The sequence below is a fragment of the Sitophilus oryzae genome, unplaced genomic scaffold (assembly GCF_002938485.1).
Source record: "Sitophilus oryzae breed Bouriz unplaced genomic scaffold, Soryzae_2.0 scaffold_1063_pilon_pilon, whole genome shotgun sequence".
In the NCBI taxonomy this organism is placed as follows: domain Eukaryota; kingdom Metazoa; phylum Arthropoda; class Insecta; order Coleoptera; family Curculionidae; genus Sitophilus; species Sitophilus oryzae.
The window spans coordinates 355,072-377,401 of record NW_022145686.1 but is presented as its reverse complement, the minus strand read 5'-3'; the positions used below and the strand labels follow the sequence as shown (position 1 = coordinate 377,401).

The 22,330-nt window shown below is 37.7% G+C and overlaps 1 protein-coding gene across 3 annotated transcripts in view; it reads left to right on the top strand.

The window, feature by feature from the left end:
- The first annotated feature begins 294 nt into the window (after positions 1-294).
- Positions 295-22,330, top strand: part of LOC115878596 — a 34,690-nt gene continuing 12,654 nt past the window's right edge. For all 3 annotated transcript variants that reach the window (XR_004049559.1, XR_004049562.1, XM_030895146.1), the window contains exons 1-5: positions 295-632; positions 690-718; positions 784-829; positions 896-984; positions 1,046-1,201. Coding sequence is in view for 1 of the 3 variants with exons in the window: in XM_030895146.1 (XP_030751006.1) it covers positions 522-632; positions 690-718; positions 784-829; positions 896-984; positions 1,046-1,201 (431 nt within the window). In the remaining 2 variants the exon portion in view is untranslated. The remainder of the gene's footprint in view (positions 633-689; positions 719-783; positions 830-895; positions 985-1,045; positions 1,202-22,330) is intronic.

Sequence of the window (22,330 nt, the reverse complement as noted above, 5' to 3'; positions counted from 1 at the left end):
TAAGTAGGTAAAAAATGTATGGGCACTTTTAGGTTAAATCACTTGCACAACGTGTAATTTTTAAAATTTCTATTTTTTTATACGAAATCGAGAGTGACCATATATCTGGTAGTAGTTTATGTCACTTCAACACCAAAATAATTAGTTTTTTGCACTACTATAATAAATAATACCAAAAATCAAAGAGTTAAAACCAAAAATCAACCGACAAAATATGAAACGGAATCTAACCCAATATCTAAGTATGTACAGCTGATGAAGTAAACAAAAGTCCGCCCGTAGGCTGATCTTTTAATAGAAGGCATTGTTTTATGTTAGGATTTTCAAAATAAAGCTTATTTTGTTAGTTATTGGCTGGTTTATCTTACTTTATCTCAGCTAAATAATTTATAAAACTATTTGTCACTGATACCAAGAAACCTACTCAATAGACTATTTTACCAGGAATCACGGATTTAAAAATTATTTTGGAGCCCTATGGGGGTTAATATCGATGCAGTCCTTTCAGGGCTGCTAAAACCATGGGAAATTGTTGCGTTAACTGTTGGCCGACATGTGGTAAAACAGGGCCTCTTTGTAATTTTAGCATGCTATCCAAATCAAATACCGATTTTACCTTTCTCATTGAGGAGGTACTTGTATTTAAAATTAAATTTAGGTATAATATTATTTAAAATATTTCATTCTAGGAGTCTGCTTGCGGAGCCACAGAAACTAGGTAAGCTACAGATAATGCAAAATATTATTATGAAATTATTTTTATTCCTAATTTGTTTATTTTAGGAGTTTTTTTACGAGACTTCTTGAGAGACATAAGAAAAAACAAAAGGTAGGGTTAAAGTACAATCAATTTCTTGCATTTATTACTTAATTTATTTAAAAATATTATTTTTAGAAGCAAAACACTAGCATGGTTGAAAATATGTTAAATCCTAATCATTCATATAGTAGGTTATCAGAAAGACAACGAGCTTTATCACAAGGGTAAAATAAAATGCACAGCAGCAGAAATAAGTTTGTAAAAACATGACTATTTATGTTTTAGTTCCTTTAATAACCGAGACATCCAGCTGCAGAGTTTAGATGCAGGGGCTCTTCTCGGTAGAACAAATACTTCAACTCCAGAAAATTCATTGGATTTAGAGTGGGAGCATGAGACTTTGCCCGTATCATTAGTTCATGATCCTTCAGCAAGCTCATGGTAAGTACATTTTTATATATTTATGTTATTATTTTTTGGTAATAAAAAAAAGTCAAAAGATTTATTGAATTTTGTCCAACTCGTTTCTATACAGTTTGTTAATTGGACAGTTACTTATTGGGGAACAGAATGGTCACACTGCCTACATTCCAAATGAGTACTAAGCTAAGACACAAAATAGAAATCAACCAGAACGCCTTCTCTGCCGAATTTGATGACGTTTCACGAATCGCGACGCCATATTAGCAGCGGGTAACTCTCAGGGCCGGATTAAAACGCTTTCGCAGGCTGTTGTCAGGGTTATATAGAATAAGTATTTTTCTTATCTGATAGGTATGTGATTACAGACTGAACGTAAAACGTTATTTCGAAAGGTAAAGTTTATATTGTATAGATACCACCACATGTAATTTTTATGCAGCGGTTTTTTTGCAATTAGTGGGTAGGCAGATAATATATGCGTAGCCAAAAATTTGGAAATGGGTAGAGATCGTGAATTTTAAAAATAAACTAAACCAATTAATTAAAGGTCAACTTTCTACTTGAACCCTTGAGCTGCGTTTTACTGGTTGGCAAAAACCCGTGGTCATCCCTACACCTTTCTTAGAAGTTTTTATGGTCTGGGAAATTACGCAAATTGCGTTGCTATAGGTACGTTCTAAAGTGTAACAGTTTACAATCCTGAATTTATTTGTTAGAGGCACGTTCTGCGTTTTGGGTACACATTATCAAAATAAAAATGTTTTTTTTAATGCTGGGAAAGTTTCGCTTGAACACAATGTTACCCAGATAAATCGGGCTCATTATAATAATAAAATTATGATTAGGTAGGTAGGTAATAAGTATTGTGTTAAGATGGGTTAATACAGTATTTAAAATAAAACAATCTATGCATTTGTTTAATATCTATTTATTTCTCCTTATTAATAATTTATTTTTATTTGTTCCGCTTTTAAAATTCGTATTTATGTGATATATTCCTATTATGCGATCGTCAGAATTCAACTAAACCCTGACCTGCCCTGACTAAACCGGTAACGCCGCTACATTCGCTACATTGACAGGTGTTCCCGCTCATAAAGGAATTTTTAGGTTAGCCACCGTTTCGCGCGCATTTTGAGAGTCAACCTTCTGGTTGATTTCTATTTTCTGGCTAAGAGCTGCCGACTCGTCCTGTCTCGTTGTCTCCCGACGAGCAGGCCGAGGTTGCCATATTTCAACCATAAAGCTTGGCGCGAGTAATAAACAAATTAACAACCTGTATGTATAGCTATGTACAGGGTGGGTCAAATTCGACGCTTTTAAATGGAAACGCCCTTTTCTATAGGAGATAGACGAAAACTAATATCAGTGTCTGGAGCTCAATTTTTGTCAAAAACATGATGGTGTAAACCACACATCAATATCTGTTACCGTTTCGGAGTTACGGGGTGTTTTTCAAAAATGTGCATTTTTAACAAATCGTTGTAACTTTTTTACTATGGAAAATTTTGTATTTCTATGAAAACATTTCCAAAGCACCTTTTTACGTAGAATTTAATGGTTTAAGTATAATTTTTTTAAAATTAATAATTTAGGAATTATCAACAGAAAAATTGATTTTTATTAGGGATACCCTCTATATTTTTAATTAATTGAAAAGAATTTAAAATTACCTTTCCAAAAATATAGCACACTTGATATTTTGTTATAATCCCCTTCGAAGTACAGAATTTTTAAAAGTTCGTCACTTTTAACTAGTAGGCTTTGGACCCCTTATTGATGATATGCCCTTAATGGAACTCGAAAACATATTTTTCCACCAAGACGACGCACCGCCTCTGAACGCTGAAGTTATCAGGAAATTTTTGCAGCCAATTTCAAGAATAATTGAATTAGCTAACCAAGATCCCATCCTATCGAGGCCGCCTGACTTGTGCCCCATGGATCTATTTGCGGATATACAGGGTGTCCCAGAAATGAGTGCAAATATTTTATGGGGTGGTAGATCTGGTCAAAATAAACATATTTTCTTTTTACCATTTTTAAAATTAATTGGAAATAACCGAGTTATTTAACTTTGAAAATTTAAAAAATAATCGCAACATTTTGAGAACCGCCGGCAGATATTGCCAACTACATCCAATTACCCGGATCAAGCCCGGATTTCAGTTAATTCGACGCACTGTGTTGCCATACGGACAAAATGTATATGTTTAAAAGTAAGTCATAAAATCACAACACCTGAGGAGTTTGCAGAGATGCATTACATTTTTAAAATTGTGATATTATTACATAAAATAAATTAAAAGTTAAATGTTTAAAAGTTAAAAAAGTTCAATTAAACAACTTACCCAACATTAAAAAAGATACTTATGACAGATCGATGTAACTGCGACAGTTCTCTTTTTCGATACACACTTAACTAAAATACACTTCATTGTGCTGCTTTACTTGTACATGCTATTATAAAAACTTCTAAAATAACAGTCTCCATTTTTAACTTAACACATTATTTTCATATAGGCTTCATCACAATTTGAACCACTGATTTACAAAACACCTTGAAAAGCACACATTACACATTACTTTGAATACCTTTCTGAATGAATAAATGTTGAGAATTATTGTCTCTTACCGCTACTTTACGAACTACTTTCAATCTAAGAAAATACATGTTTCACTCAACAATTTTAAATACGTATTTTGTTTTTTCGCTATTTTTTCGATGTATTTCGACAATTACATCGACAGCTCAACCGTTGGCCAAGACAGCCGCGCATCACTGGTTGCTAACTGCTCACTGCTCCTTTGTCGCGCCGGCGTGTCGAGCTTGCGTCATGCGAGGTTGCCGTAGTTTCAACAATTTCAAATTCAAGACACTCGAAGCAATCAAATTCTTATTAAATTTTAAAAATAAAACAGAAAAACATGAAAGGAAACAAACAAAACACAAATTAATTGATTATTGATAAGGTCACAAAAAAGAAATTTCTAAAATGTTTATCGTAATTCAGAATTCAATATATCGAAAACAGCCCGACGAATAATCAATTCATTTTTGTTTTATTTGTTTCCTTTCATGTTTCTCTGTTTTATTTTTAAAATTTAATACGAATTTGATTGCTTCGAATGTCTTGAATTTTAAATTGTTGTAACTACGGCAACGTTGCTTAACATCGTCGTCTGACGCAAGCCCGCTACGACGCACAGTGGAACGAGCTTATGGGAGCTGTTGGACATGAGGTTTTCTTCTCAACACTTTTAATCCAAAAGACGAAAAAATGATTTTTATATACCGTAATAATGTATAAACAGAACAATTTTAAACTTTAATGAAAGAAAGTGGTTGGCTCGTTACAAACCATCTACAGGGTGACCTAAAAATATAGTACGTTTTGGAAAAATCTTACAAGTTTTAAATGCTTATAAACTTTGCCAAACTGTCGTGGAATGTTTTAGTTTTGATCTTTTTAAAAAGAAATAGCTTTAGATTTTACCACTGAAATCTAAAACTACTGATACCGTGTTATAAAAATATGGTAATTAAGGGCTTACATATATTTTCCTATTTAATATAACTTTGCTAATATCTTCGATTTGAAAGAAGATATCAAGATGCGGTTTTCACTGACTTTTTAAGCTTTCATTACTCTTTATTATCAGCTAAAATGACATATACCATCGCATTTTTTTTTGAAAAAACGCACAATGTTTGTTAATTTGTAAGACAGCGCCCCCTAGCATCTACGTTCAAAAGCTTACAGTTATTGTTTATATGGTATAATATAGAGTAAGAAACGGTATTTTAAACGAGCTCCAGTTAGTTGGATTCCGTCCATCCAGTCCGGAATTATTAATACTTAAATAAAAACAGATCTAACCTTTCCCCACCACTTTATTTTGGCAGATAGGGGAAAATGGTTCTAACAAAAAATATTCAGAATTTACTGAAGATTATGAAGCTATTATTTATAGTACCCCTTATCTAGGCAAAGTTGTGTAAAAACTCCATTTTCTTATTTTTATAGCAGTTGCGCCCTCTAGCGGCCATTCTACAAATTTGAAAATAATTTCCAGCATTTTCTCATGGTCTCTTTAGTTATGAATATTTTTTCCGCAAGCCTCACGGCTAATACTTTCCGAGATATAGCCGAGAGCTATTCTTAGTGGGACACCCTGTACAATAACTTTATTATAAGCAAAGAATATAACAGTAAATCAACGCACTAGAATATTTTTATTACAAACAAAAAACCTCAACACTGCACCTTAACCCTCTTCTTTTTCCAATAGTTTATAAGTTTTCCATATATTTGTAGCACCCTGTATCTGTTTTTGATTTTAGCGTCATTTTGTATTTATCCAATTAATAATTAAATATTAATAAATTTATAAAAAAATAAAGATAATTTGACTCTAAAAATTTTAAATTAATTTATTGGAATTGAAAAGGTTTTTGATTTTAGTATAACATGTATTAGTAATATATTAAATGGAAATTTTTAGAGGGGGGCAAGCTGGGGCAAGATGTTAAATTAGTTTCGTTATTAGAAAGGCTTAATCTACCTTGTGATATATATAAAGTCTTGGCCAACTTTGGCCATTTTTTTATTTTTCTACATACACATTTTTTTGCTACTAAATATAGTATTTGGCAGCAAAAAAATGTTTATGTGTCTCTTATATACAATTGTTCTCCCAAACTTTTGTGACTATATATATCTTGTATTTTAAAGTGAAAACAATCGTTTGCACTAATATGTATGGTTAAAAAAAATTATTAATGTCTTTGCCAGTTTTTATAAAACTAGGTTTGGTTGTAGGGGTGCAAGGGGTATTGAAGCGATACATATAGCCTAGCTTACCCAAAAGTCAACCTCACCTTCACGTGGTGCACCCTGTTTACACAAACGAGGCTCTGACGTCCGAGTATAGGCGGTATATCCTTATACAACCCTCAGACCTACCATCTTCTGGGGAAAAGGAGTAATAAAATACACCTAGCCGGCCGAGAACGTAGCACAAGGGAACTATCGTCGCAGTCCTCACTGTGCCATAGCCATCCCGTGCTACAGTTGCAGCCAAAACTGTGCGGCAGCGTAACCGCCACAGTTAAACCTTTTCACGCAGCTTACACACAGCAATGATGGAACATTCGAGTGGGACAAAATTATCGTCCGGAGGTAAAATACCCCCTCAATCGGATCTCCGGGAGGGGGTGCCTACTCGAGCGTATCATCGGAGAAACAAAAACATCAATGTTTCACGTTCGCGGCGTGGAACGTCCGCACTCTACTGGACAAGATAAATTCAAATCGACCAGAGAGAAGAACAGCACTGGTCTCACAGGAACTCCACCGATTAAATATAGATGTTGCCGCTCTAAGCGAAACACGCTTTGCAGATGAAGGTAGTCTCACTGAGGAGCATTACACCTTCTTTTGGAAAGGTCATCCCGCAACACACAGGAGAATTCATGGTGTAGGCATTGCGATCAAAAACGAAATCGCCACCAAGTTAACAGAAGTACCTATTGGTGTCTCCGAACGTCTTATGACCCTAAGGTACCCCATATCAGACAAAAAACTTACGTCAACATCATTAGTGCCTACGCTCCCACCCTTGACGCTAAAATTGAAGATAAGGATAAATTTTACCAAGCTTTACAAAATGCCCTTCAACGAATTCCAAAGCACGAACGAATCATCTTGCTAGGTGACTTTAATGCCCGTGTAGGCAAACAACAGGAAATATGGCCTGACGTATTGGGAAAACATGGAATGGGAAACGCAAATAGCAATGGTGAACGCTTATTAACAACATGCGCAGAGTATAATCTTTGCATCACCAATACGTGGTTCATGTTGAAGGACAAGTTTAAAGGTACCTGGAAACATCCTAGATCAGGCCACTGGCATCAATTGGACCACATAATCGTTCGAAGGACGCATCTAAAAAGATGTTAGGCTCACAAAGCTAGAGTAGATGCCGAATGCGGCACTGACCACCGACTTTTAATTTCAAAAATGAAAATCCAGTTAAAACCAAAACATCCACGCTGTAAAAAGCAAAACAACATGACCAGATTGAACGTACGGGGTCTAGAAAACAACAATACCGCCGACGCCCTCCGGGAAGCCATCAAAGAATCACTTCCACTGATAACTTCAATCTCAGTATTGGAAGCTGAACAAGGCTGGACACAATTAAGGGATGCGATTCATAAAACCAGCGAAGCAGTACTGGGAAAGTCGAACAAAAAGAAACAACCAGACTGGTTTGACGAAAATCAACCGCATATACAGGCTTTGTTGGAACAAAAGCATAGAGTATATCAAGCCGTCACTGCAAATCCACATAATCCAAGACTGGTAGACAACTTTAAAGCAGCCAACAACACGCTTCGAAGAGAACTGCGCCAAGTAAAGGATAACTGGTGGTCACAAAAGCGAATCAGATTCAAGAGTACGCCACGCATCACGATTATCGTAAATTCTTCGAGGCTGTAAAAAGAAGTATACGGCCCAACTAAGAAGGTAAGCTGCCCAATCATGGCTCAAAATGGCGAACTTCTAAAAAGAGGAAGAACAAATTAGAAATCGCTGGAAAGAACATTACAGCCATATCCTTAACCAAGAAAAACAACCCCAATATGGAAGCATTAAACACAATACCTCAGTATAACAGCCTCGATGTATTAGACATCCCAATAACAGAACAAGAAATAAAGACCTCCATAAAACAGCTTAAAAACAACAAATCAGCTGGCTGTGACGATATTCCGGCGGAAATCTATAAGTGTGCAAGTAAAGAACTTATTGGTCATCTTAAGGCTCTCTTTGATGTCGTATGGGAAAAGCGGAGAGGTACCTCAGGATTTTCGCAATGCGAATATAGTGAATATATTTAAGAACAAAGGAAGTGCATCAGACTGCGGAAATTACCGGGAATTTCGCTATTGGCTATCGGCGGAAAAATTCTTGCAAAAATAATGTCAAACCGCCTGCACCCACATATAGAAAAATTCTTCCAGAATCGCAAACGGGTTTTCGTACCAACCGCGGCACCGTCGATTCCATATTTTCCATCCGTCAACTACAGGAAAAGTAAAAGAGCAGCAGTCTAAACTTTATGTTTGCATTCATCGATCTAACAAAGCCTTCGACTCTGTGAACAGAGATGCGCTTTGGGCAATTATGGAAAAGTTCGGTGTACCCAACAAATTTCTTACAGTGTGTAAAAGCCTCCATAACAACAACAAGTCAAGAGTGTCACATCATGGATCACTGAGCGACCCATTCCTAACAAATACAGGAGTTAGGCAGGGATGTGTCTTAGCGCCTCTCCTATTCAACATATTCATGGCAGCGCTCTCCATTATAGTGGACAGCAAACTGCAGGAGAGAGGATTGGGCATTAGATACAGATATGACGGGGTCTGTTCAACATAAAAAGACTCAGGGCAAAAACACGTACAAAATTTATCACAGAACTTCAATACGCTGACGACTGCGCTCTAGTTGCAAACACGGTACAACAATTACAAGAAATGTTGAACACATATACCTGGGCATACGAGGCTTTGGGCCTTAAGCTGAACATCGGCAAAACTAAAATCATGTGCACTCCCCCGGAAGATCACAACAATGCTATAAAAATCGGAGAAGAACTATTCGAATATGTGGCGGAATTCAATTACCTTGGCAGTTTGATTTCGGAAAAGGCCAATATTGACTCTGAAATTCAGCACAGGATTAGTAGCGCCTCAAGAGCATTCTGGAAATTAAAAGACAGGGTTTTCTACAATCATGACTTGAGTACAAAAACAAAACTTGCAGTATACCGAGCAATTATAATCCCCACCATGATATATGGGAGCGAAACCTGGGTGCCTTACCGCCGACACATGAACGCATTGAACAAGTTGCAACAGAGACACCTTAGACAACTCTTAAGAGTCCGGTGGTTCCATCATGTCTCAAACGTATCGGTCCTTGAAAAATCTAACTGCGAGAGTATTGAAGTCATGGTCACAAAATCCCGCTTAAGATGGGCTGGTCACGTATGCAGAATGCAAGAAAACCGCATACCAAAATCTCTGCTTTACGGTGAGCTTGTGGACGGTAAGAGGAGGCCGGGTGGACAACTGAAAAGATACAAGGACATTTTCCACGAAAATTTAAAGGGAATTAACATGCAGAATGAGTGGGAAAAAGCAGCTCACAATAGAACTCAATGGAGAAGGGTTGTAAACTCAGTTAACAGCGGCAACCAAAAAGTAGAGAGGCAACAAAGCAATGAGATTTTTGAATGTCCGGAGTGCGGTAGGCAGATAACATCACGTATCGGGCTTTACAGTCACAGAAAAGCTCATGAAAGAAAACGCCTTGCGTGACCATTTTCTTTATGTGTGTCGAATACTCGTCAGCGAGTAATGGCTGTATGTATGTAAAACTAGGTTGTTTCACAAGAAATGAATACCATAATTAAGTCAGTGTAATATCTTCATTTGAAACTTTTCAAACAGACATATAATTAAAAATATTTTTTTGAGTTGGATAAAATATAACGGTCTGGACTTTAAGTAATTCAAATCTTCTACCAAAATTATTTAATTTAAAATTTTATTTTTAAGTCAATGTCCAACATTTTATATTGGGTCTTTCCACCGTGCGACGGCGCGGCTCAAAGCTCAAAGGACCAGTTCACACGTGGCACTCTTGGCCGACGCGCGACTGTTGGTCTGTCGAAATACATCGAAAAAATAGCGAAGAAGCAGAATACGTATTTAAAATTGTTGAGTGAAACATGTATTTTCTTAGATTGAAAGTAGTTCGTAAAGTGGCGATAAGAGACGGTGTTCAAAGTAACGTCCACTTTTCAAGGTGTTTTGTAAATCAGTGGTTCAAATAAAAGAAGAAGTTTTAAAAGAAAACAAACAAAACAGAAATTAATAGATTATTCGTTGGGCTCTTTTCGATATATTGAATTCTAAATTACGATAAACATTTTAGGAATTTCTTTTTTGTGACCTGGTTGTGAATAATATGATGAATCATTTTCGTAAACGTCATAAACGTAATGTTTTAGTTAATTTTCGGTGGTTTTTGTTAAGTTTTCATTGAAAGGGTAAGTACTAAAAATAATTAATGTGTTTTTTTTTCTATAATAATTTTTAATAGTGAGCACTGATAAAAGATTAAATTTAACATTCCTAATTTTTGAGTAGAAATTTGTCTATATATAATTTATAAATGTAGAACTATGTGGAATGTGGATAACATAGGAGGTTGCAACACTGCAAGGTTTAGATACACCGTAGAGAAATCTCAGGTGATTAAACAAGTGGCACTAAAAAGTTTTTTCAAATTTCCCGGAAAATGTCAAGAAAAATTTTAAATTTTCAACATTTTTTTTCGCAAAAAACACCTTATAGGCGTGTTTCTGGGGTTGAACTATACTACCAGTTAAAATATTTGCACTTATTTCTGGGACACCCTGTATATGCGGAAGAATAAAGGTTCTTTATTCTTCCGTATAACCTAGACAAGAATTAGAAATACTTAGCAGTTATGAGAGGGTATACTGAGTTAATGAGTCACCCCTACTGAGTTAATGAATTCCGCGAGAAATGTTCAAAAACTGCCCGGTCTGTCCATAACAGAAGACGGTCGATATGTCGAACACCTGTAGCAAAATCTCATGTCTTGGTTTAAATCATTAAATTCTACGTAAAAAGGTGCTTCGGAAATGTTTTCATAAAAATACAACATTTTCCATAGCAAAAAAGTTAGAGCGATTTGTTAAAAATCCATATTTTTGAAAAACACCCCGTAACTCCGAAACGGTAACAGATAACGATATGCGGTTTTCACCATCATGTTTTTGACAAAAATTGAGCTCCAGACACCCATATTAGTTTTTGTCCATCTCCTATAGAAAAGGGAGTTTCCATTTAAAAGCGTCGAATTTGACCCAACCTGTACAGTTTATTTGAAATATTATCACAAAGTCATTTCTCTTTTTGTACTTAAAAATAGTTATTATAATATCCATTTTAAACAGTACTTATATAGGGCTGATATACCAATTTGGTCATTTTGGAAGTGTGGTCTGGATTTTAACGTGCAAGACAGGGATGTAGGCAGTTTAATGGAAAATCAAATCATTACTAGATCTAATAATAACAAATAAAAGTGTCTTAGTTTTAAGTAGTGAGGTCATTACCTGTGAACCAATACAGACGGATATGAGGCTGTCTATTGTAGGCTTCAGTGTGAAAAACTGCACAAAACTAGTAAAGTTGTTAAAAGTAAGAGCCTAAAAATGGCACACTCTGAAGAATTTCTGAATGACCTGTACTCTATTGATTGGCAGGACCTCTATAGGACTGATTGTATAAATACTAAGTTAGATATATTTGATAATGGCGTAATAACCCTTTTTAATGCTTACTTCCCTATCAGGACTGCTGTTTTGAGAGAGCCGAGACCACCTACAACCTAAAAAAAATATTGAACATAAAGCCTTCAGGAAATTTAAAATGCAAAAAACATTGGCTAACAAGAGCTACTATCTTCAGTTTAAAAATCTTACTGCCAGTATAATTAAAGCTGAAAAGAAAGCATATTATTCAACTGAATTGGGCAATTGCTCTAATGGTAATAAAAATAAAAATATATGGGATAAATTATCCAGTTGGAAAATCATAAATAAAAGCCCAAAAGACATTCCCAAGGATCTAAAAGACCCCAATACTATAAACCAAGCTTTTATAAATGCTGTTTCACAAACCAATGTTAGCCAAGGTGTTTTGGATGGCTTTCTCAATTCAGCTTCTGTTGGGGTACCGTATTTGAGCTAGTAACAGAGGATGAAATTTTAAAATGCATTAATGGTATGAAGCGCAACGCTATTGGAGTCGATGGTATCTCCATTAAAATGTTAAAGATGTGTATAACCTAACCTGACCTAACCTGCCTGTCTTAAACCACGTGTAAATATTATTAATTTTTCTCTTGAGACTGGTAATGTACCAGATATCTGGAAAATGGCTCTTGTGGTACTTGTGCCCAAAATAGACAATCCCTCTACTACTGGCGAGCTTCGGCCCATTAGTATCTTGCCTGCTGCCTCAAAAATTTTAGAAAAAATAGTAAAACACCAAACGCTGAACTTTATTTATAGTAAAACTATATTACCCAAAATTACAATCGGGATTTCTACCTTATCATAGCTGTACCACAGCATTGTTAAAGGTCACTAGTGATATAAGTTCAGCGTTTGATAAAGGGGATTGCGTTCTCTCGGTCTTGATAGATATGACAAAAGCCTTTGATAGTAAAAAATGTCTATACCTATGTGGCGGATTCATCTATCCAAAAAAATCCTTTATGGGTATTTCGCCACTGCACTGCAAGAAAAATCTACAAAATAAAATAGTTATTTTTTGTAAACACTTCTGCGTTAAACCTAAACGGACGCTGCTTGTTAGAAGTTGTGTTCACAGTATAAGTTCTCTTTCCGTCGTCGGAAGCAAAAAAATATAAAGAATCAAGAAAAAAACTATTTAAAATATTTAAATTGAACTATTCGAGAACACTTTACTTTTTAAAACAGATACGTCTACAAGAAATCGTTGACGTTCTGTTAAAAAATCAATAAAAATAATATCCTTAAATAATCAATAATATCCTTTGATAGTCTAGACACCGAATTATTACTAGCTAAATTAAATCATTATCAGTTAAGCGCAAATGGCTGGTTTGAAAGCTATCTTCAAAATAGGCTGCAGGCGGTCAGATTGGTGGGGGGGGGGGAATGAGATAGAGCTACTGTAGGGAGGGGCGTGCCGCACGGTTCTATCCTGGGGCCGCTTCTCTTCATAGTTTTTACATCAGATCTCGTTCAACACATCAAGTTTTTTGATGACTATATGCGGACGATCTTCAAGTTTACCTACCATCACCTCTCTCTCGACTCTCTGAAAATGTAGACCTGATTAACTTGGACCTTAAGTCTATTTCAAACTGGGCATCTGCAAATTCTCTTCTCATAAACCCAACCAAAACACAGGCAATTCTTTTTCACGCAATGACCTGGACCAAACAAATCACAATATCTTTCTAAAAGTAATATGTTAAAGCTAATTGGACTAATGAGGTCAAAAATCTTGGTCTCATTATGGACACCAAACTGACATACAATAAGCATGTAAGTTATGTCTGTCAGCGATCATACTACAAACTAAAATCAATTTAGGAATTTAAAAATATGTTATCTTTCGATGCCAAGAGACTCCTTGCTGACAGTTTGGTCCTTTCTATACCGGGCTACCTAAACATAGTCTATGGTCCGTTCCTAGCTCAGTTTAACACAGTGGCGGCTCGTCAGGGTAGGCAAGGTAGGCGGCGCTTACCCTAAGATTTCGGCAGAATTTAAGCGATTTATTACTATACATTATTTACTATTAATGTTGCCAATACATAAAAATACTGTGAATACACGGAAGTGTGTTTTAATAATCAATATTATTTTGATATTTGCGGGCTTGTATACCCCGCTGGCAAGCGAACCTTTAGGTCGGCGTTTACATGTATAGGAGTGAGTCGTTATGGCAATCTAGTAAGTCGGAGTGAGCAAAAATACGAAGTGTTTAGTACATACCTAACTACTTAATCTGACGCTAGATTCCATGCGCTTGGGAAAATACTCGCCTTCTGTCTTTATTCAGTACATCTTATTTTACTAAGCGTGTTGACCGTACTCTTCGTACACATGAAAACCGGCACCCAAGACCAAAAATGCCGACCCTTAGTATTAACGATATTAACATATTCACTACAGCTAGCGTACGCTGACCGCTGACTGTGCCGCTGCGTTAGAAAACAAAATAATTTTGATCGTTGGAGTGCCTTTGTTCGGCGATTTCTACATCGCCTACTATCAGAGTCGATGCACGACGTACGGCAGTCTTCTGTCTCTGTCTAACTCATCGTGCGGGAGCGACGCGACGTAAGTCGGAGTTGTATCATATTAAGGCGGGGCTTAGGCGAAATCTCCGGTCGCCTTCGCATGAAGTCGTGGAGGCTCGGTAGGCTTAGATGTTAAGGGATATTCCGGATATTTTATAAGGAGATATATCACATTTCGTTAAGGGGATATTTCATATGATTCATTATACGTAGCATTTAAAACTTTTATATGAAAATTCAAAAATCGTTTAAAGCAAATTGGAAATATTTTTCGGGTTTTTCCGAGATTATTAAAAATGATATAACCGGTTGTATTTCAGAACACGCCACAGAAATAAAAGAATCCGAAATAAAAAAGCGCGTTATTTTATTCGGTGCAAGAATACGATACAACAGATATTACAGAAAAGTCTCTGTGCTATTTCAATTCTATAATAAAAGCGGTTAAGTCAAATATCTTTGCGAATTTTATTTTATGAAATATTAGATAACAATAACATTGTTGGGGGGGGGGCAAATAGACGCAACTAAAATCTTGTCGCCTACCCAGTCACACGGGTCAAGAGCCGCCACTGGTTTAACAAGTATCGAATTCAAAAATTGCAAAACTCCTGTGTCAGATTTGTAAGAGGGTTGACAAGGAAAGATCATGTAAGCCAATATATACAGAAGATTTTTCATTGTAATATGGCACAAAAAAGAAATGTTCAGATGAGTTGCCTAATACGCAAAGTTCTTACTACCAACATCCTCTGTATCTCTTGGACCTAATTATTATTCGAAGTAACGCTCATCAGGTAAACATACGCTTCACAGATGCCTTTCACAGCATAGAACTGATTTTTTTAAATCCTGTTTTCTCTCTATTTGGCGGCTCATATTATCTACAATCCTTTGCCGCGGGATTTCAAAGTATTAAGCGTACCTGCATTTAAGCAGAACATTAAAAGATTATTTTTTTTATCTGTTAACTATTATTGTTAAGTGTTAATAATATTGATGTTGCTTTTCAAGTATTTTATTATTTTAAGTGTTTTATTATTTTAGGCATGGCGGTTATTAAAATACGCTTTGCGGTACTTTCCACCTTTATATGTACTCTTTTGTTTGTGCATGTAATAAAGATTATTTTTTATTTTATTTTTAAATGTATTAAAAAGAGATACAAGTTGGGTTGATACATTTCTTCTATGTCTGTCGTATTCCCCGATTTCGAATCAAAAGTTGAAACCGCAGAAGTAGGCATTTATGGAAATTGTTGCATCTAGGGTTGGAACCTTATTTTTCACAACTAGTTACTCATTTTACTACAGATGTAATGTATTATATTTAGCTCAAATATATTATTTCTTTTTTTTTCAGTAGTATACATGAAAGTTTTTAACATAGTTTATTTTTTTTTTCTACACAAATTTTCCTATAAACGTAAAAATCGGCAACACTGTATGCCGCTTTTGATTTTGTCTCTCTGTCTGTCAACTGGTCATTTATATTATTCTCTGTCTTACACGTTAAAATCCAGACCACATTTCTAAAATGACTAAATCGATATGCTGAATTGGTATATTCACATTCACACTATAATTTGTATGAATCAATGACTAAAGAATACAAGGACTAATAACACCCGAGTCCAAATTGTTACCATACTTCCAAACAGTGATGTGGTACATATTTTTCTTAACATAGCTGCTTGAAGAAATATTTATATTTTTGATAAATGTTTTGACTACGCCTATGCGGTGGTATCATATTAATTAATTACGAAAAAAATGATTAATATGTTAACAAAAAGTATAAAACTAGTACGACGCATAGCACATATCAAGTACATATAATATCAGAAGAATAATTATCGAATTCAATAAAAAAAACGCTAAAAAGTGGAGTTTGGTTTGGTGTTTATTTACCTATGAAAGGTAACTCCTGGCTCTTTCTTATCACTGCGGCTTTTACACTTGAAAGTTGAACAACTAATCACCATTGTAATAAAGTTTATACAAGGTTCACTACACATAAACTATTAAAAATTGCTAAAACTGTCGCTGATGACTCATTCGTTACTTCCAAAAAAATGGCGTCTAACATCACAAATTCTGCTGCAGCCCGTATATGAGCGTTACATGTCCTTGTATTCTTTAGTCATTGATATATATGATTTGGACATCAAAACTGTGCGGTCTGGATTTTAACGTAGATGTAGACAGCTTAATGGAAAGTCAAATGTATTAAAAAGAGATAAAAATTTGGTCGATACATTTCTTCTATGCGGTATTGCCGGATTTTGCATCAAAATTTCAAACCGCACAAGTAGGCGTTTACGAAAAATGTTCTATCTAGGGTTGGAACTTTATTTTTCACTATTTTATTACTTATTTGACTACAGCTGTAATATAGTATATTTAGCTTAGATATATTATCATCATTTCAGTAGCATACATGAAAGTTTTTAAAATAGCTTATATTTTTTTACACACATTTTCCTACAAACGTAAAGAAACGGCAACAATGTATGCCGCTTTTGATTTTGTCTCTCTGTCTGTCAACCGGTCATTTGTCTCTCTGTCTGTCAACCGGTCATAGGATAGGTTATAGGAAAGCGATTTTAGGGATGACCGAGATATGCTTTGCCGGCGTCTTTTAGATGGTACTTATGTGTAGTACATTTCAGGAAGATTTTCCGAAAAGAATATTTTGCATGCTTCATTAAAAACACGGCGTGCTAATAAATAAAAATTTGCACGACACAATATAACTAGTCAAAAGTTCACCGCTCGACGACTCTACTTGCAGTACTGCCTTGTACTACCCAAGCACTACTTAGTACACAAATTCCGGTCCTAGTCTGCTTAAGTACTGTTGCGAGCCGGTGTGGACTCGACCTAACCTCACAATATGGTCCGCCCTCGGATGACCTTAACATCGCATAGACACCGCAATGATTCATTCGTTCGAGAAGAATCGAGACCCACTAGAATGGACTAGTACATACGAGAACATTCGAAAACCTTCTCTATGCGCCTAACGATCTATGGACTATTCTAGATTTCTTTTGCTGTAGGTATAAAAGCCGGCGGCAGTGGCCTAGAGAGGGCAGTTATAAATATACCAGTGCAGTTGACGCGCTAAAATTCAAAATAAATTCTTAGTTATAAATCGTTTGTAAATAGTTCTATAAGTCTTTTATCGTTATTGTTTTTGTTAATTAGTGTTAAATAAATAGTGTTTAAATAAATTGTGACTTTCTATCCACACGGAACCGACGAAAAACGTAACAATTGGTGTCAAGTGTGGCGTGTGTGATAGACAAGAAAAATAAAAAGACTGACCATGGCTCTGAAAAAATTGTTGAAAGACTTGAAAGTGTCCGAACTGAAATGTATATTGGAAGAGAGAGAGTGCGAGACAGATGGAAAGAAAAGCATTTTGCAAGCTAGACTGAGAGACGTTTTGGTGGAGGAAGGTGAGGATCCTGACACATTTTGCTTTGAGTTGGAAGGTGACCTTGACTCGTGCCTACAAAAATTAGAAAATAAAATGACAGAGAATTCTCAAAAATTAGACGACAACTTGAACAATTTGAATAGTAAAATAATTAACTTGGAAGACAGTTTGAAAGATAAGATTATGGAAAATTCCCAGGATTTAATTAATATTTTAGAAGATAAGATCGCAGAAAATTCTAAAGACATACAAGCCAGCTTTAATAATAAAATACTTAATTTAGAAGAAAAGATAACAGAAAATTCCAGGGAATTAGAAGAGAAGATAACAGATACACAATACAAAATAACAGAGATTGAGGAAGATGTAAATAGAAAAATCGAAATTTTAAGAGAAGAAATAGCGAAGTCAAATTCACCAAAATGTCAAGAAACATCGGAGGTGCCGAAACTAGCCGAAAATAAGTATATCTCAAAGTCAGTTATTAAGCCTCCACAGTTTGACGGGAAAACCGCTTGGGCCAATTATTTTTGCCAGTTTGAGGCCGCTGCGAGAGCGAACGAATGGACAATTGCTGAAAAGGCTACCGCTTTGACTGTCGCACTGCGAGGAGATGCGACTGATATCCTGCAGACATTGTCACCATCGGAACAGGGAGATTATCAGCAATTGGTACGACATTTAGAAATGAGGTACGGCCAAGCTCATTTGGAACATGTCTATCATTCCCAGCTAAAAATCGCATTCAAAAAGTCAAATGAGTCTCTGCAGGAGTTTGAAGCCGACGTAGCCCGCCTCGTTCGCCTTGCGTACCCTGCTACGCCAGAGAATGTTATGGAGCGGTTGGCAGTACAGGCATTCTCCGACGGCTTACGTGACAACGAGACAAGACAAGCACTTTTCCTAGCCCACCCAACGCACTTGGTGGATGTTTTAGCACGTGCCCTAGAATTTGAGGCCGCGAAACAAAGTTCTCGGTCTTTAGGAAGAATACGGGCCATCGACGAATGTTCCGACGAATCCGTGGAAGGGATTGTTCGGAAGGTAATGGACCAGTACATGGGCAAAAGGGACCGATTCGTTGCTGGAACTGCGGACAGGTGGGACACGTGCAAAGCCGTTGTAAGGAGAAGAACGAAGAACCGGCTTCGTCGAGGTCGGAAAACTACTAAGGGTCGAAATGAAGGGGCACACGTCGACCTGTACCCAACATGCCCCAACGAAAACTGTTCAAGTCGCCTCGCTACAACACAAATTAAACAGCATTTTTGTGGATGGTTTTGTTGATGGAGAGTTCCGGACCATGCTGTTGGATACAGGTGCGACGAAAACTATCATCAGACCGGACATTCTTAAAACATCGAAGAAGGTTAAAACAACACAATGGCGACTACGTACTGCTACGGGGGCTCCGCTGCTGTCCATGGAGAAGTAAACCTTAATTTTGTTATTGGGAGCACCAGTTTTGAACATCCAGTGTTAGTAGCAGATATCGAAGATGAACTTATTCTCGGAATGGACATCATGACCACTAGAGGTTTTGAGCTAAACCTCAAACAAGGAATTTTGAAAATAAATGAAGAAGAAGTGGTTCTGCATCGAAAATGTGAGGAGACGCTTCGCGTGGTGGTAGCAGAAGATGTTTCGATCCCTGAGCGCTGTGAGATATTTTTGGATGGTTGCCTAGAAGGTAAAATGAATAATGGGAGTATTATTCTGTTGGAGCCAAGGAACCATGACAGCGAAATAGGACGAGGGATCGCTGTTGGAAAAGCCCTGCTACGAGCGAAGAAAACTGTACCGGTGAGAGTAATGAACACGAATTATTATTCTGTATCCTTGAAGAAGGGAACCCTCTTAGGGTACTGTTGTTCGGTCTCCTCAGTCGTTCGAAGCGTGGAAGCCTCCAAAGTTTCGACTTCAAAAATTCCGGACAAAATGGTGAAGGAGTTAGTAAACGTTAAAGGATTATCTCCCGAAAATAGAAGAAAATTGAGAAACCTGATAATCAAGTATCAAGATGTGTTTGATAAAGGAGAAGCAGGACAGAGAGGTCGTACCAATTTAGTACAACACAAAATTGATACCGGAGATGCACGACCAATCAAACAAAATCCGAGAAGACTTCCGCTCGCCAAACGTGAAGAAGCTGATAAAATCCTTCGAGAAATGAAAGAAGAGGGTGTCATCGAACCATCTAACAGCCCGTGGACATCGCCGGTAGTACTAGTAAAGAAGAAAGACGGTACCACCAGGTTCTGTGTTGATTATCGGCAGCTCAATAATGTTACCAAGAAGGATAGTTATCCCCTGCCGAGGATAGACGATACTCTAGACACGCTGGCGGGGTCAACGATATTCTCTACGTTAGATCTGAAGAGTGGATATTGGCAAGTCGACATGGCGCCGAAAGACAGAGAGAAGACAGCGTTCTCGGTGGGCTCCGGACTGTGGCAATTTACCGTCATGCCTTTTGGATTGTGCAACGCGCCAGCTACCTTTGAGAGACTAATGGAGTCTGTGTTAAAGGGACTATCCTGGATACCTGTTTAGTGTACCTGGATGACATCATAGTGGTTGGGAAATCCTTTGACGATCATCTGAAGAATTTGGAAGAAGTTTTCAAGCGACTAGGGAGCTCTGGTTTGAAACTTAGCCCCAAAAAATGTCATCTGTGTCAAGAAAAGGTACACTACTTGGGCCATGTAGTCTCCTCCCAAGGAGTTGCGGTAGATCCACAGAAGACCAAGACAGTGGAAGAGTGGCCGATACCTAAAGATAAACATGAACTACGATGCTTTTTGGGACTATGCACATACTATCGACGCTATGTACAGGGTTTCGCCACCATCGCAAAACCATTGACCAGACTTACCGAAGGCGAGAGGCGTTTCTCTTGGGACTCAGATTCTGACGAAGCATTCCGAAAATTGAAGAAGGCCCTGACTAGTGCGCCCATACTTAGCTACCCTCTTGGCAACGGAAACTTTATATTGGATACCGACGCTAGCAATGTTGCGTTAGGCGCTGTTCTGTCTCAGATCCAGGATGGTCAAGAAAAAGTCATTGGTTATTTTAGTAAGACCTTGTCAAAACCGGAAAGGAACTACTGTGTAACCAGACGAGAATTACTAGCAGTAGTTAAAGCAGTGGAACACTTCTACAAGTATCTCTATGGAAGAAAGTTCTTGTTAAGAACAGACCATGCTGCTTTGAAATGGCTGTTGCAGTTTAAGAATCCTGAAGGGCAGGTAGCTAGATGGATTGAACGATTACAAGAATTTGACTTCGACACAGAACATCGAGCTGGGGCAATCCATCGGAATGCCGACGCACTTTCCAGAAGACCTTGCCCTAAGGACTGTAAGCATTGTTCCCGAGCAGAAGAGAAAGAAGTGAAACTCCTAAGAACAACTGTGGTTAATGATAGTTGGCAACCCGAAGATCTTGCAAATGACCAAACCAGTGACCCAGAATTAGGTTTAGTAATTAACTGGAAAAACACAGGCCAAAGACCAACGTGGGAAGAAGTTTGCAGATATTCGCCGAACGTAAAGTCGTACTGGGCCCAGTGGAATTCCTTGGTAATAGATAACGGATTACTTCGCCGTGTGATCGAGAGACCGGAGGGACAAGAAGAGAGAAGGCAGATCGTCATTCCAAAGAAGAGGGTCCCAGAAGTCTTGGAGGAAGTTCACAATGGAACCAGCGGAGGACATCTTGGTGTTACCAAGACACTTGGCAAGCTGCGTGAACGGTTCTACTGGGTGAACTGCAAAGAAGATGTGAGGGCCTGGTGTAAGAAATGTGACATTTGCGCAGCCATTAATGGGCCACAAAAGCGTGGTAAAGCCCCTATGCGCCAGTACAATGTTGGTAGTCCCTTCGAACGAATAGCGATCGACGTGGCTGGTCCTTTCCCGGAGACGAACGATGGCAACAAATACATTGTGGTAGTAATGGATTACTTCAGCAAATGGGTCGAGGCCTACGCGTTGCCAAATCAAGAAGCGTCCACGATTGCTGATGCCCTTGTTAAAGAATGGATCTGCAGGTTTGGTGTTCCCATGGAGCTTCATTCAGATCAGGGAAGAAACTTTGAGTCCAATCTGTTCCAAGGCGTCTGTGAAGTCCTGAACATCCGCAAGACCAGGACGACTGCTCTACATCCACAATCCGATGGGATGGTTGAACGCATGAACAGAACTATCAACCGTTATCTGGCCAAAGTAGTCTCTGACCACCAAAGAGACTGGGACAAATTTCTTCACCTGTTCCTGTTGGCCTACCGTTCATCCGTCCAAGAATCTACAGGGCAAACTCCAGCCAGCATCGTTATGGGACGGGAAGTGCGCCTACCCTGTGATCTGAAATTTGGTTGCCGACCGGGAGAAGAAGTCGCCGGAGAAGATTATGTCCACACACTACGTCAAAGGATGGACGACATTCATCAGAGAGTCCGCCTAAATATTCAAAGTGCTAGTGACCGAATGAAGGAACACTACGACATTCAAGCTGAGCATGGAGGATACCAACCAGGGAAGTTGGTGTGGCTATATAACCCGCAGAGACGTCGTGGGTTATCTCCGAAGCTACAATCCTCGTGGGAAGGGCCATACGAAGTCATGGATAGAATTAATGACGTCGTATACCGTATCAGAAAATTGCCAAAAGGAAAACCGAGGGTAGTCCATTTCAACCGTTTGAGCCCCTACCAAGGCGAAATAGA